Source organism: Panthera uncia, chromosome E3, assembly GCF_023721935.1.
Source record: "Panthera uncia isolate 11264 chromosome E3, Puncia_PCG_1.0, whole genome shotgun sequence".
Taxonomy (NCBI): domain Eukaryota; kingdom Metazoa; phylum Chordata; class Mammalia; order Carnivora; family Felidae; genus Panthera; species Panthera uncia.
This window is the reverse complement of record NC_064815.1, coordinates 4,590,716-4,605,915: the sequence shown is the minus strand read 5'-3', so window position 1 is coordinate 4,605,915 and position 15,200 is coordinate 4,590,716. Positions and strand designations below refer to the sequence as shown.

General features: G+C 48.3%; 1 protein-coding gene across 2 annotated transcripts in view; it reads right to left on the bottom strand.

Moving 5' to 3' along the window:
• Nucleotides 1–15,060, bottom strand: part of SNX29 (sorting nexin 29) — a 493,130-nt gene extending 478,070 nt beyond the window's left edge. For both annotated transcript variants that reach the window (XM_049638266.1, XM_049638267.1), the window contains exon 1: nucleotides 14,965–15,060. In XM_049638266.1, coding sequence (XP_049494223.1) covers nucleotides 14,965–14,971 — 7 coding nt within the window. In that variant the 5' untranslated portion in view covers nucleotides 14,972–15,060. The remainder of the gene's footprint in view (nucleotides 1–14,964) is intronic.
• Nucleotides 15,061–15,200: the final 140 nt, after the last annotated feature.

The following is a 15,200-nucleotide window of genomic DNA, read 5'->3' as shown; positions in this document are numbered from 1 at the left end:
TTTTAGTACAGTGATTCTCAAGTTTTTGGATTCACACAAATCTCCTGGGGTCTTGTTCAAAGACAGGTTCTGATTCAGCAGTTCTGGGTGGGGCCTGGAATTTGGTATTTCTCACGAGCTCCCGGTGATGCTGAGGCCGCTGGTTCCTGACCCACACCTGAACAGCAAGGACGTCACAGCCTATGCTTCCTGACAGGCATGATGATCCCATATCTTTTCTACAGTGTCTTGAGCCACTGCTTTTCCTAGATGAGATGTCAGCAGCCTCCTCTGCCCTACCTTGCAAAGCCTCTCTTTGTGGTTCGAAAAAAGGCCTGTTCACTACGGAGGACCGATCTGAGGTTGTGCGGGCCTCAGCCCTCCATTCACCCTTCCTGGCTGTAATCCCTCTGCGGGTAAGAAGTGCACTTGTGTGACACCATCCTGACCTCAGAAGAGGCACCTGTGGCCACCCTGGCCCTAACTGCGGACTCAGAGAAAGGAGTGTCGTAGGGCAAAGGGAGCCCAGGCGGCCTTGGGGGCATGCAGTCTCTGCAGGGGGTGCCCGGGAGGCCACGGCCCTGAGGAGCAGTGGAAGGAGCACCAGTGGAAAGTCACAAGGCATCATGAGTTATCCCCATAGGGCTGCTTGCTGGCCACGTGACGGGGACACTCACTTCCCTTCTCTGGGCACTGGTTTCTGCATGAGATCATGTTCTCCTAGCTCTGCAGTCTGGAACATGGGGCCCTGGTGGAGACAAGACAGGCAGAAGAATCTATGCCACCAGGGTCCTTCCCGCCTCCTCCCAGTGAAGAAGGGCGGCGGGGGGTGCCATTAAGGGATAGACATTCAAACCCTGACACAGATAAAGTGGCTCCATTCACCGGAGCCCTGAGGCTCAGTGGGGAGCACCCAAGGCTGGTCTCATAGGAAGTACTCGAGAGATTCGGTTTCAAGTCCACTAGCTCCTGGCTCGGCCGTCTGCTAAATCTTGCTGCCTTTCAAGCCTTGTAACAAACCTGCAGTCACAGCCCCACTGCCGACTCAGCAAGGATTTCTCCGTGATTCTCTGGGAAGCAAGCCCCAGCCTTCCTGCTCTCTGCCTTTTCCAAGGGCAGCCCTCAGTCCACACCCTTGACCAGAAGGGCCCGAACAGGCTTCTTCTGAATTTCTTGGTAGATCACTATCAAAATGAAAATAGAAAATGGAAAGGTACCCCAGGGAATACCCCCAGGGGGCCACAAAACTGTCGGAGAAATGCAGTGATCCCCTGAGGCTCTAACACAGATATGACATGTGTATGTGTATCTTTGTTGTTTTTAATGTTTAGAATCCTGAGGATCCTAAATCAATTTCTACCACAAACCTCCAGCCTTCAGTTACTTCCTAGGGAGAAAGAGCAGGGGTTAAGAAAACCCAGGGGCGCCTCAGTAACTCCCTGGGTTAAGACTTCAGCTCAGGTCATGATCTCTCAGTTTGTGGGTTCGTGCCCCACGTTAGGCTCTGTGCTGACAGCTCAGAGCCTGGAGCCTGCTTCCGATTCTGTATCTCCCTCTCTACCCCTCCCCTGCTTGCACTCAGTCTCGCTCTCCAAAATAAATAAACATTAAAAAAAAAAAAAAAAAGGAAGAAAAGAAAAAGAATGGGATAGCCCAGATTCCTTACCACTGGCTATGTGACTATAGGTAAGTTACTTATCCTCTCTGCACCTCCTAGATCTATTAAATAAACAAGCATCCACATTGCACCTAAAACAGTGCCTAGTCTATACCAATCACTTGTTACATGTTAGCTATTATTATTGTTGTTGACAGCTTGTTGTTGACAGCCCTATACCCCCCAGGGGTGTCAGACATCTGGCTCTAAGAATTGCTTTCAACTGGCTGCTTTCTCTCTGAAGCACGGGGAAGCTACGCAATCCAGGCCTCTGTGCTCACTGCCCTGAGGGAGATAAAAGAGATAAAGGGCCCATGGACTCCAGGGAGGGGAAAACAATCAAGATATACCAGGCACTCTACGTACATTCCTGCTCTAATCCTTGCAAGGACCCTGGAGGTCAAGGTTAAATAAAGGTGCCACTCTCAGAGGAGGTAGGTCATTTGATCAAGGCCACGTACACACTCAAACAGTAGTATTTCCCTGGCTCTCCATGCAGCGGCAGACGTAAAGTCACGCCACGTATTTCTCTGGTTGAAGGCTAATCCTTGCAATGCACTGAACAGGTACTTGGACGGGAAGAAAAGGGCAATGTTCTTTGGGTGCCCGCTGCATGCCAGGAATTCTGCCCAAGGTCACGTGGCAAAATCAGTGGTGCAACAGAGGCTAAGCCCCTGGTCTGCCTGACTCCCGGACTAGTGCTCCCTGTACTATGCTACACTGCCATTCTGCCAGGGCCCAGGGAGGCTTACTGAAAAAGTAGGAACTTGAGCTGTGCTTTAAAAGATGGAAAGAACTAGAATAGGTCAATCCACACAGACAGAACACAAGTGCTTAATGAGTCCGGGGTCTCCTTTGGGGTGATGAAAATCTTTTGGAACTAGACAGAGATGCTGGTTACACGACACCATTAATGTAGTAAATGCCAGTGAATTGTTCACTTTGAAATGGTTGGTTTAATAATTGTTAAGGGGGGGGGGGGCAGGAGGGCAAAAGGACTCCAGATAGCAGCACCCAGCCCCCGCCTCACTTCTCTTCCATATTTCTGGTTCCACTGAGGGGGTCTGATGCTAAGAGGTCCTTCACTTCTGCATCATCAGCCTAATAACGGGGAACAGGCACAGTCCAATAAAGCAAGTTCTGAGAGGTTTCGTTACGAGAGGCCCTACGAAGGGTGGGTGGAGATACGTGGCTCTCAACCAGGGTGATTTTGCCTTCACCACGGGACATTGGGCAATGTCTGCAGATATTGTCGGCACAAGTCGGAGGGGGCACGGGGCAGGTGGAGGCCAGGGATGCTGTTAAACCTCCGACAGCACACAGGACGGCCCCACGGCAGAGTTATCTGGCCTGTCAGCAATGCTGCAATTAGGAAATTCTTCCTGAAAGTACATGTGATTATCCCACTTCAGAGATGAAGAAACTGAGGCTCTGAGAGGCTAAATAACTGAAACCTCCACTTGTGCTCTGACTCCTGTCTCCTCTCATCTGCTCAAGGACATATAGAGCAACTGCCCCACCAAGTCAGTTTTTTCTTCTCATCTGTGCAATTCTTTTGTTGTAAAGTTTATTTATTTTGAGAGAGACAGTAGGGGAGGAGCAGAGAGAGAGAGGGAAAGAGAATCCCAAGCAGGCTCCACACCTTCAGTGCACAACCTGACGTGGGGCTTGAACCCACAAAACTATGAGATCCTCACCTGAGCGGAAACCGAGAGCCGGATGCTTAACCGACTGAGCCCCCCGGGCTCCCCTCATCTGTGCAATTCTCACAGCATGCAAGGATGTCAGAATATCTCCCCGCAAGTTTACCAAAAGCCACGCCCGCGCCTGCACACGCTTCCAGCTGCCAGCACAGCTCTTCCTTCACGGGAGAGCCAGCCCTGCTGTGACTGCTGCTCCGGGCTGTGGCCCCGGCCCTTCTGTTCCCATGGCCTTCACCCTGCACCGATTACCTACACAGCGGCACAGGTGGCAGCAAATGACTGAGTGATCTTATACAACAAACACACGATACACTCAATGATATTATATGAGTTGTTCATGCAACCCATGAAGTTAAGTGCATGTTAAGTGCAATTAACACTGAGTTTCTATCAAGTCCTAAGCATGTGATGGGCTGTCTCAGATGATTTGTATTTCTGGTTTTCACTGAATAAACCTGCACCTTTAATGCAGTGGCCCAGGACAGAGGTCAGCAAACTTTTTCCGTCAAGAGCCAGACAGTAAACATTTTAGGCTTTGTGGGTCATGTGGTCCCAACTCCTCAACTCTGCTCTGACATCTCAAAAGCAGCCATAGATAATACATTACGGAACGAGCATAGCTGTTTACAAGAACAGGCCTTGGGCTGGATTTGCCCTACGGGCCATAGTTTGCCTACCACTGCCCTAGCAGAATTAATCAGATGGAGGTTTTAAAAATTAACACAACACTGTGTTTCTAGCCGTTATGGCTATTCAGTAAGCAGTAAGACGGTTACACGTTAGGGATTTCCGGAAGACTACAGATCAGACCCACACCTTAATATTCCCTCACCCTATAACCAACGGCCCACATCAGAGCCTGGCAAGGGACAGGTACACCACCAACGCGTGGCCACCGCTGCAAGGCCGGCTTGCTCATGTTTGCAGGCATACAGGATGCTTGGCGCTCTCAGCCCAGTGGAGAGTTTAGTGCCGTTGTTTGTTTAGTTTCCACGATGCCCAAAAACCCACCACCATTCCAAAGCAGAAGCAAGAGAGAATGGGCACAAAGGGCGGCCTCGTACAGGCCAGAGAGGCATGTACAAGCCCAAGATCAGATCTTCCCTCCCAACCCCCATGCCTCCAAGGTCAGGCGCAGAATGGAAATGAGTGCAGTGGGCAGGGAGGGCAGAAAAGAGGGACAGGAAGGGACGGAGGGGTGCCTCTGGAGAGACGGCAGCTGCTACTGGGCTCCAGCGGACAGCACCGCACAGCAACACCAACATGCAGTTGCCCTATCTTGTGCTTTTTCAAAGGAGACAGAAACTCAGATCTTCACGTCAATCAGTTGGCACCTAATTTTACAGCAGTGTTTCAGCCAACTCTGCCTGAACCAAACACAACACGCCTAGGGCCCAGATCTGCTACAAATCTTCTGTTCTGAGATACACATTAAACCTTTATATCCACCCACGAGATGTGCGCTGGTGACCCCTTCCTAACGGATAAAGGAACGGAGGTTTGGAGACATCGATCCCTTGTCCCAGGAAGAATGCCCCAACGCTGGACCCCAACACCCAGGCCTTCCAGCCTCCACAAGACCAGGCTAACCTCGGGCAGCCCAGCTTGCATGCAGGCAAAGGGACTCCACAAAGGGCCACTAAAGACAAACCAACCTCCCAGTGGCCAGCTCAACTGTCACCTTCTGTGAGAAACCTCCCTGCCCCAGCACAATTCACTGCTCTCTACAGGGCGTCCCCACGACCCTCCAGCCACACCACACCCCTGGTATAATCGCCACCACAGAAAGGATTATGGGGAATCAGAAATCTCCTGACCCTATGCTTGACTGTGAGCCTTCTCACTCAGGGGGTGAGCCAGCGTCAATACGCCCCCACTCATGGAAGGAGCTCAACAGTGGTCGAGTCAGGGCTCTGGGGTTAGGTTCTGTGGCTCCCCAAGTGGCTGCTTTAAATGGAGAAGACACAGCGAGCCAGGACACGGCAGCAGCCCCACGCGGGGGTAACGGGTGGAGTGAAGCAGCCGTTGTGTCTGCTCAGCGTTTGCGCACGAAGGGATAAAATAGACTCCATTCTTCCCCAAAGTCCAGGCGCTAGTTCCCTGTACTGTGGGGTAAAGTGGCACAGCTGGGCCAGGACAAAAGGACAGAGCGTCCGTCACCACACAATGGAAAGGGGCAGGCTCTGCTTCAAGGCAGAGAGATGGCCTCAGGCCATCCAAGTGGCCTTGTGATGTCTAAGACCAAAGACTAAGTCAACAGCATATTCATCAACAGGCAAAGAATTCACTCTAGAGCAGGGCTCAGCAAACATCTTCCGTAGAGAACAGATGGTGAATATTTTAGGCTTTGCAAGCCATAAGGTCTCTCTGTCACGGCCACTCAATTCTGCCACCGGACAGCGAAAGCAGTTGTTATCGAGAGTCAATGAACGGATGTGCTTGTGTTCCAATAAAACTTTATTAACGTTAACACAGGTGCCCGGCACAGTTTGCCAATCTCTGCTTACAAAAAAAACACTATAATGGCACTGTGCAAGCACTCTGAAGGGAAAATGAATCTTCCCTCATGGCTGGAGAAATGCAAATTATAAACCTACCAAATTAGCTGCCACATGTTGCCATTATATAACTACTCAATTCACCAAGGAACACCGAGGATGCAATTCTCCACTGCCAGTAAAGTGTGGGGAAGCAGGCACACACAGCACTCACTGCCAACAATGTATCGCGGCAGTAGGTTCTGAAAAGCAAGGGGGAAGTCCACACACAAAGTTAACAAAACATCCAAATACCTTCCTGACACCCTGGAAACTAAGCTAAAGAGGAGGAAGAGGGGAAATGAGAAAAGGAAGAAGTGACTATTTCACCAGTTCCTCTATGCTCCAAATACTAAGGAACTACGGGTCCATCGCTTGCTTTAACCTGCATCTTCTGATGAGGGAATTAAGAGTCAGAGAAGTTCCAGAACATGCTCAGGTCCTGCCACAGGGAGTTCAATCCAGGACTGAGTCCCAACTTTATCCCACGAGGCCACAGTAACAGCCCAACCACAGCATCAGGGGCACTCAGACTCCTCCCGGGGTATTCTGGAATGGGGGTCAGCAAACACCAAATCCAGCTGCTGCCTGTTCTTCTAAATAAAGTTTTATTGGAACACAGCCACATCCTTTCGTTTATTGATTGCCTCTGCTGCTTTTATACTCCAACAGGGATGAGTAGTTGGGATGGAGACCAGATGGCCCACAAAGCAGAAAATATTTATTATCTGGGTCTTTACAGAAAACGCTTGCCAATTCTATCCTTGAACATCATAAATGGAATTTACTCTCTTTTCCTACAATGGTACATCCATTTGGTGGAACGTTATGCAGCCTTTTTAAATAACGGTGACAGGAAGACACATGGATTAATGCTATAATGTAAGTGGAAACACTAATTCAGATGTAGACTCAAGGCAATTATGTAAAATGCATATGCACTGAGCAGAGACAGAAGTGCAATAACTAAAAATCTAAATATCCTAATGTTCTTGGAAGGTATGTCTATAGGGATATTCCATGAATTCACAATCATCTTTAAAGTCATTTGGGGTTTTTTGCTTTTTTATTTTTTATGTATTTATTTTTTAAGGTGAGGGAGAAAAGAGCAGATCCTAAAACATGCAGACAGGCAAGGAAAAATAACATGCGATGGACAAGGTTCCCTCCAAGTAAAGCCTGGAGGGAGCACAGCCCAGCAGGGCGCTGCAGGAACGACAGAGAAAGCACCAGAGCCAGACCCCTGGAGGGCTCCCAGACAGGCAAGCAGAAGTCAAGGCCCAGGAAGAGTCCCCACTCCCCCTAAGGCTTCCAACTGCTACCGCCCACGCCCCAAACTGATGTTCCGCCACCCTCCCCACCTCAGTGAGAGGCAAGGCTTACCCCCCCTTCAGCTGCTCAGGAGCAAAACTCAGGAGCAACCCTTCTCCTCCCTCAGGTCTCTGCTCACAACCCACCTTCCTCACAGCCCTCTCCCGTCAGTCCCTCCTCTATCCAGACAACAAGCAGTCAGATGCCACCCTCGGGCTCTGGACTGGGCGTGCGACCCAGACCCGGCCAACAAGAGCCACAGTGATGGATTCCAGGATGACCACATAGCCTGCCAGACTGCTGTGAGTCAGCCCCAGGACTTCTGCGGGAGCAACTGGGAAAGAGGCCCACCCTCTGCTTGGGTGTTGCTACACGGTAGGCTGTGACCCGAGAGCTGCGGGCAGGCATCTTGCCTCCATGGGGTAGACAGAGGCTGCTGGAGGAGAAGCCAACCAAGAGGAAAGTGGAGTTTCGAAACGGACAGAAAGGTCATCCTGATGATGCTCTCAGCACCAGAATGCAACTGGGCCTGAGGACAGTCCTATCCCTAGACCTCTCCATTGCAAGATGTTTTAAACTCCAACTTTTCCCAGATCAACTTCTGCCACAGGCAACTGAGGAGTCCTGGCTGACACGTCCGTTACTCCCACAAAACCTTTTAGTCCATTCATTCCATGTGCTTCTACAGACACCAACAGCGCAGCCCTCTGCTAAGTGACGGATGAAGCATCAAACTGTCATTCGGTAAATGTCTGCTGAAATGTTGAACCCTGAATTTCCGGCCAGGCTCTGTGGCCACTCGAGCCCTCACGCCTTCCAGCAGCATTTCAAGCTACTGCAACCACTTCGAAAGCAAGAGCAATCAAGAACTATCCACCTTGCCATGTTACAGCTACTTCAGGGAAATCATCCTAAGGACATATCAATCAAAAGGAAAGAAAACTGCCTTGAACAAAAACGTTCACTGCGTCATTATTTAGAATAAGAACCAAAAAAAGAAAGAAAAAGGAAAATAAGCTAAGTTTCCAAAAGTAGGATCAAATATTATGGTTTAAAAATTACGCTACATGTGGGGCACCTGGATGGCTTGGTCAGTTGAGCAGCCAACTTCAGCTCAGGTCATGATCTCGCAGTTTGTGAGTTCAAGTCCCGCGTCCGGCCCTGCACTGACAGCTCAGAGCCTGGAGCCTGCTTCAGATTCTGTGTCTCCCTCTCCCTCTCCCCCTCCCTCTCTCTCTCTCTCTCTCTCTCTCTCTCTCTCTGCCTTTCCCCTGTTCACGCTCTCTCTCTCTCTCTCTCTCTCAAAAATAAATTTAAAAAAACATGTTTTTAAAAAATTATACTACAAGCAGGTAGATGGACTGATGGATTATGAAGCCTATAAAAGTGATCAATACAAAGATCATGTAGCAATGTGGCAAAGCTTTACCCAAAAATGTTAAGGGTAAAGCAAAATGCAAATTTCTACAGTAATGGTAAAATTACTTCAGCTCTTATCAGTGTTTCTCAACCCTTTATTCATTACCTTCCCCCTTCAGATCTCGCTCAGACATTTTTTTAATCACCCCTCCATGAAATTTCAATACCGCAAATACATTGTATATCTGTTTACGTACTGCATACATATCTGGGTTTTCCACATAACATTAAAATTTCTTTCTCTCTCGAGAACCACTTTTCACCCCCACTGAGACAAGATGGCACCGGGATGGAAGGCGCTTTATCCTTTATCTAGAATCATGTTTACATTTGCCAGAATTCAGAGAAGGCCACAGGTTCTTAGATTTTAGTTCCCATATTTTAAGAGCTCCAAGAACTTGATTTCCTATTGGTTACAACAAGAAAGCAGGAGAGGCGATGTCAATGGGTTTTAGTCCATTGCCACTTACTAGCACAGGACATGGTCAAATATTTGCTGACGGTAGAACACTTACTTCTTGCAATCTGCCATAACAGATCAACCCAATGCCTTCATTAGAGGGGAAAAAAGTTGATATCATCACTTTTTCTTTGAATGAAAACCACACACATTCTTTTTTTCCATTCACTCGCTTCAGCTGATTCTTCATCCCAAACACAAGCTACTGCTGAAAATAACCCAGTCAATGCCAAAGAGAAAACCATGAGCCTCAACATTCCAGAAAAACAAGATAAAGCTGCCAAAATGTACATAAACATCAGGCAAGAAACAGCAGCAAATGACCCACTAAGCCCCAAACTCGGACATATGTGACCTCTCTAGGTTTAGCTTTCCCCACCCTTGAAACGGGGTTTTTAGTGTCTTAACTAACTTAAAGATCCTTGACAGACTAATTACTGATGGAAATGAGCATCAAGGTCCTTCAAACAGTCTTACAAAAAAAAAAAAAAAGCTTGAGAATCATGACTTTCTGGTCCTTCAAGTTCTACTTTCTAAATAAGAGCAGAAGAATTATCTGGCAATCATAACTCCTTAGCTCGCACAGGCGGGTCATCAAGTAAGTATTCCTACCTACTGGATTCTTTAAAGAGAAACAAATAAATCATGACCAGCTATTAACCTCCGACAACCACCCACAGGTAGCAGGCATCCTTCCTACTGGCTATGTTACCTCTACACACATATACGAATCCACAAACATTGTTTCATATACATGGTTTAATGTGCATCAAGGTATATATTTTAGTATATTTCTGCACTCTGCTTCTTTTTAGAGAAAGTTAATGTTGAGATACAGCCACAGTGGTATGTATAAATCCATTTTATTCCTTTTAACATCTTTGAGGTTTTCCATCATGTGACCATACCACATATATGTCTCATCTACCCTGTTAATGGTCATCAGGGTTGTTCGGCCTCACGACACCCATTTATCTTGTGTATGCATTACCTAGGCATTCCACTTCCTGGTTATTTGCACTTAATGCATTTGGCCTTGAAACCAGCTGACCTCTGACTCAAACGTTTTCAACTACAAAATACAGAAGACTCTAATTGCCAATTTACAGGAAACACAAGAGAGTGAGAAACATGTCAAACCACACCAAAAGGATGCAATCAGCAAAATCCCACAAAGACATGAACTATTTCCTTCATCAAAAATTGCAAGGGGTAAAAACAGACGGATGAAAGGGCAACCTATTAGTTTAAAAAAAAAAAAAAAGATAAAAAAAAATTTTAATGTTTATTTATTTTTGAGAGAGAGAGAGAGAGACAGAGAGAGACAGAGCAGGAGTAGGGGAGGGGCAGAGAGAGATGCAGACGCAGAATCCAAAGCAAGGTCCAGGCTGTGAACTGTCAGCACAGAGCCCAACACGGGGCTTGAACTCACCAACTGTGAGATCGTGACCTGAGCTAAAGTCAGATGCTTAACCGACTGAGCCACCCAGGCACCCCTAAAAAAAAGATTTTTTTGCTTCAAAGGACAATATCAAGAAAGTTAAAACACACACACACACAAAATGGGAGACATTTTTATAAATAATACATCTAAGGGACTTGTACCCAGAAACTACACAGAATTCTTACAGGTCAACAATAAAAACAACCCAATTTAAAAATGGACAAAGGAATCTGAGCAGACATTTCTCGAAAGAAGATACACACAAACAGCCAATAAGCTCATGAAAATATGCTCAACATCACTGATCATTAGGGAAATGCAAATCAAAACCACAAAAAGGCACCGCTTCACACCCACTCAGAATGGCTATAATCAAAAGGCTGTTGGCAAAGGTGTGAAGAGACCAGAACCTTCATGCAGCGCTAGTGGGAATGGAAAATGGTGCAGCCGCTTTGGAAAACTGTCTGACTGTTCCTCAGACGGGGCCAGCAATTCTACTCTTAGATATCGACCCGAGAGAAATGAAAAGATATGCTCACACAAAAACTTGTACATGAATGTTCACAGCAGCATTATTCCTAAAGGGGCCAAAAAGTGGAAACAAGTCAAACGTCCATCAGCTGAAGACTGGCTAAACAAAACAGAGAACAATGAGACGTTATTCAAACACAAAATGGAATGAACCTGAGTCGCATGCTACACTATGGCAAAGTTTAGAAGGATACTTTTAGTGAAAACAGCCAGACACAAAAGGCTACATATTGTATGACTCAATCTATATGAAATGTTGGCAATAGGTAAATCCACAGGTAGAGTAGATTAGTGGTTGCTTGGGGCTAAGGGGAGGGAGAATGAGGAACCACAGTTAAGAGGTACAGCGTTTCTTTCTGGACTGATGAAAATGTTCTAAATCCGATTATGCTGATGCAGGCACAACTCTGTGAATATACCAAACACTAAAAAGACAGCAATTAAACTAAAAAAGAGAGAGAGAGATTTGAAGACTTAAAAAACACAACAATCTGCATTGTTTAAACCTTGTTTAGATCCTGAGTCTTAAAAAAAAAAAAAAAAACTCTAAAATTATAAGGCAATCATGGAAATTTGAACCTTGAATATCTGCTGTTAATGAATTACTCCTAATTTCTTACAGGTATGATAATGAAATTGAGCTATATTTTTTTTTTAAAAAGAGTCCCAATATGTTAGAGATACACATTAAAATATTAACAGATGAAAGGATCCGGTCAGTGTCTGGGATTTGCTTCAAAATAAACTGGGAACAGAAGTAAGAAATAGATAGGTACAAAGGGGAAGTGATCATGAGATGGTAAGTGCTCATTAGACTATTCTCTCCACGTTAGAGATGTTTGAAATATCCTATTAAAAAAAAAGAAAGGACAGAGGGAAGAGAAGACATACTTCCATGCAACATTATTTTATGGTGCCCAATCATCAACCCCAAGGGTGAGAAAACCTTGTTTTAACTGTATTCTCAAGAAACGTGAAGGGGGGCAGGGCACCTGGGTGGCTCAGTTGGTTAAGGGACCTACTTTGGCTCAGGTCACCATCTCACAGTTCATGGGTTCAAGCCCCGCATCGGGCTCTGTGCTGACAGCTCAGAGCCTGGAGCCTCCTTCGGATTGTGTCTCGCTTTGTCTCTCCCCCGCTCGTGCTCTGTCTCTCCCTCTCTCTCTCAAAAATAAACATTAAAAAAAATTAAAAAATAAAAAATAAAAAAGAAACGTGAAGGGGTAATTGGAGAACGGGGGTCAAAAGTTACAGAAGTCCGGTTATAAGATATGTAAGCATTAGAGATGTCAAGTACAACATGTCAACACAGCTGTACGATATCTAGGAAAAGAGCTAAGACAGGAAATCCTAAGAGCTCTAATCGCAAAGAGAAAAATGTCCTTATTTTCTTATTGTATCCAAAGAAGATGGATGTTAGCTGAACCCATCAAGGTAATCATTTCACGATAAATGGCAATCACGCTGCTCGCCCTAAACTTACAGTGATGTATGTCAATTATTTGCCAATAAAACTAGGGGAAAGAAAAAAATTGAAAATACCTCGGACTTCCCTTCTACCCTCAGCAACCATTTTTTCTGCCTCAATTACAATCTTTCCAAAAGAAGGCTGTCATCCATCCTGAACACTTCTTCCTTAAAAAGCCATCTGTTGGTTTCCTTTTGTAATGATTTTTTTTTAATAAATTTTAAAACGTCCTTATCTTTGGTATTAAGTTGGCTTTTGATGGCTACATTGATCAAGTTCCCTTGGCTTGTCAATTTCACTGGCACCTGGGATCAAGGCCCGAGAATGGTCCAGAATTTGAGGCACAGTCTCCTTGGTTATATTAAAAGCAAGAGGTTTTCTTTTTTTTTTTTTTTTTTTAATTTTTTTAATGTTTATTTATTTTTGAGACAGAGACAGACAGAGCATGAACGGGGGAGGGTCAGAGAGAGAGAAGGAGACTCAGAATCGGAAGCAGGCTCCAGGCCCTGAGCTGTCAGAACAGAGCCCGACGCGGGGCTCAAACTCACAGACTGTGAGATCATGACCTGAGCCGAAGTCAGACGCTTAACCAACTGAGCCACCCAGGCACCCCAAAAGCAAGAGGTTTTCAAGGCGTACTTAGCCCCAGCCCTTGTCTCAGAGCTGGGTCAGAAAATCACCCCACCTGAACCTTGGCTGGGTCCTTACCTCCACAACAACCACACTAAGTTCCCATCTACACACCACACGAAGCACAGTACCAATAACCCGGTAGAGTTCTTTAGTCATCGCAACACGACTAGGTGACAGGTACTATTATCTACCCCCATTTTGCTGGGACTTCCAGAATGGTCAAATCACACAGCTTTTTATAGCAGAGTCAGGATTTGAACTCAGGCTGTCTAGCTCCATCCAGGGCCCGCACTTACACCAGGGTGTATTATCTCCTGGGTGGAAACCAGCTCATCACATCTTTGCTGCAGGATCACTAACATTCAGGGGCCAGAAACTTTAATTAGGCCAAAAATCATTTGCTCTGACAACAGAAGCTGTTCTATCTCCCAGGAAACCCCCTTCCCAGCTCCCTCACCAGGACGAACAATTTCACACATCTTGCTCTGAAAGGCAAAACAAAAGGCGCATGTCTTGTAAAAAAAAAAAAAAAAAAAAAGTGACCCATGGAGATAACTCGAAGGTTAAAAACTAAGAGACACACATCCTCACCTCTTTGCCCCCACCCCCCAAACTCCCGAAATGCCTGGGTGAAAGGCTAGGGCTACGGGCGGGGGGGGGGGGACACGGGGGCGGGGGGGGACACTTCAGAGGCAATCCCACAGTTCAAAGGAAAACAGGCTGGGAGAGGGTAGGCGGATCCTCCTAAGAAAATGCAGATCCCAGTCAGGGCGGGCTGAGAGGCTTCCCGGAGTCACTCTGAACGTCCACCACCACCCAGGAATGACTTAGCACCAAAACACCGACAGACCGCTTCAGAGAAGGGCTGAGAACACGCGTCCAAGTCTAGGGACTAAACTTCAGAAACACCGAGGACGAGCTGTCCACACCCACCTCCCTCCCACTCCCTGCCTCCCCACCAAAACCACACCCCTCCCTGCGGGCGGGAGGAGGGTGGGCTGGGACCTGCGACGCGTTGGTCCCCAGATGGGTTCGGTGTGGAACCAGAAGGGAAGGGGGTGCAGGACAGGGCCAAGGAGACCTCAAAGGAGCTAGGAAAAGAAGTGAAAGGGGCGGGAGTATGAAACAAATAATAATAATAATAATAATAATAACCAAAATGTAAGAAGCAAGGGTCAGTAGGGAAACTGAGCGAGTAACTGGGAACCACTGGGGACTGGGACAGCAAAGCACCGGGGCACAGGGCGCAAGGGAATGGGAGGCGCGGGGAAGACAAAGAGGCTGGAGCACTCACAGTCCTCTGGGGACCGACACCACGGGGGCTCGGGGCTCAGGGGCCAGCAAGCTAAGAGTGTCTGGAGACGACACCCTCCCTGCCTGCCTGGAGACTGGAGGGACCGCACACACGGGGCCTGGGAAGCGGGAATGATGAGGGAGCAGAGGGCCCTGGAGCTGAAGCTGGGACTGGGGGCGTCCAGGAGTTAGGAGGGACTGAGACCCGGGGGACTGAGGACGGGGAGAGTGGTGACTGGGCACGGGGGTCGGAGCGCTGGGAGAGACTGGAGGTCTGGAGACAGGTGTCCGGGAGCGGGCTAAGTGGTGGACGGGAGGCTGGGGGCTGGGAGTGCCTGGGCTCGGGTCGCCAGAGAAGTGCAGGTGACCAGGGTCCAGCCCCCGGGCGTACACAGGGGTCTGCGAGCGACGGGACAGGGGTCGGCCGGCGGGCGGGCGGGACGCGGGGGCTCGGGGGCCGGAGTGTGCAGCTGGAGCGGCGGGAGCCGGGGCGGCCCGGCCGGGTGACAGCGGCGAGGCCGCCACTCACCGCTCATGGTGCTGCTCCCGGGCCGGTGCCTGCGCCGCGCTGCCGCCGCTGCCGCCACTGCCGCCGCCGGGCTCCAGACAGGCCGGGAGACAGCGCACCGCCCCGCCCGCCCGCCCCGCCCCGGAAGTGGAGCGCCGCCGCCGCGGACCCGCCCACCGACCCGGAAGGTAAACAGGGGAGCCGGCGGGGCGGCGGGGCGGCGGGGCGGCGGGGCGGCGGGGCGGCGGGGCGGCGGG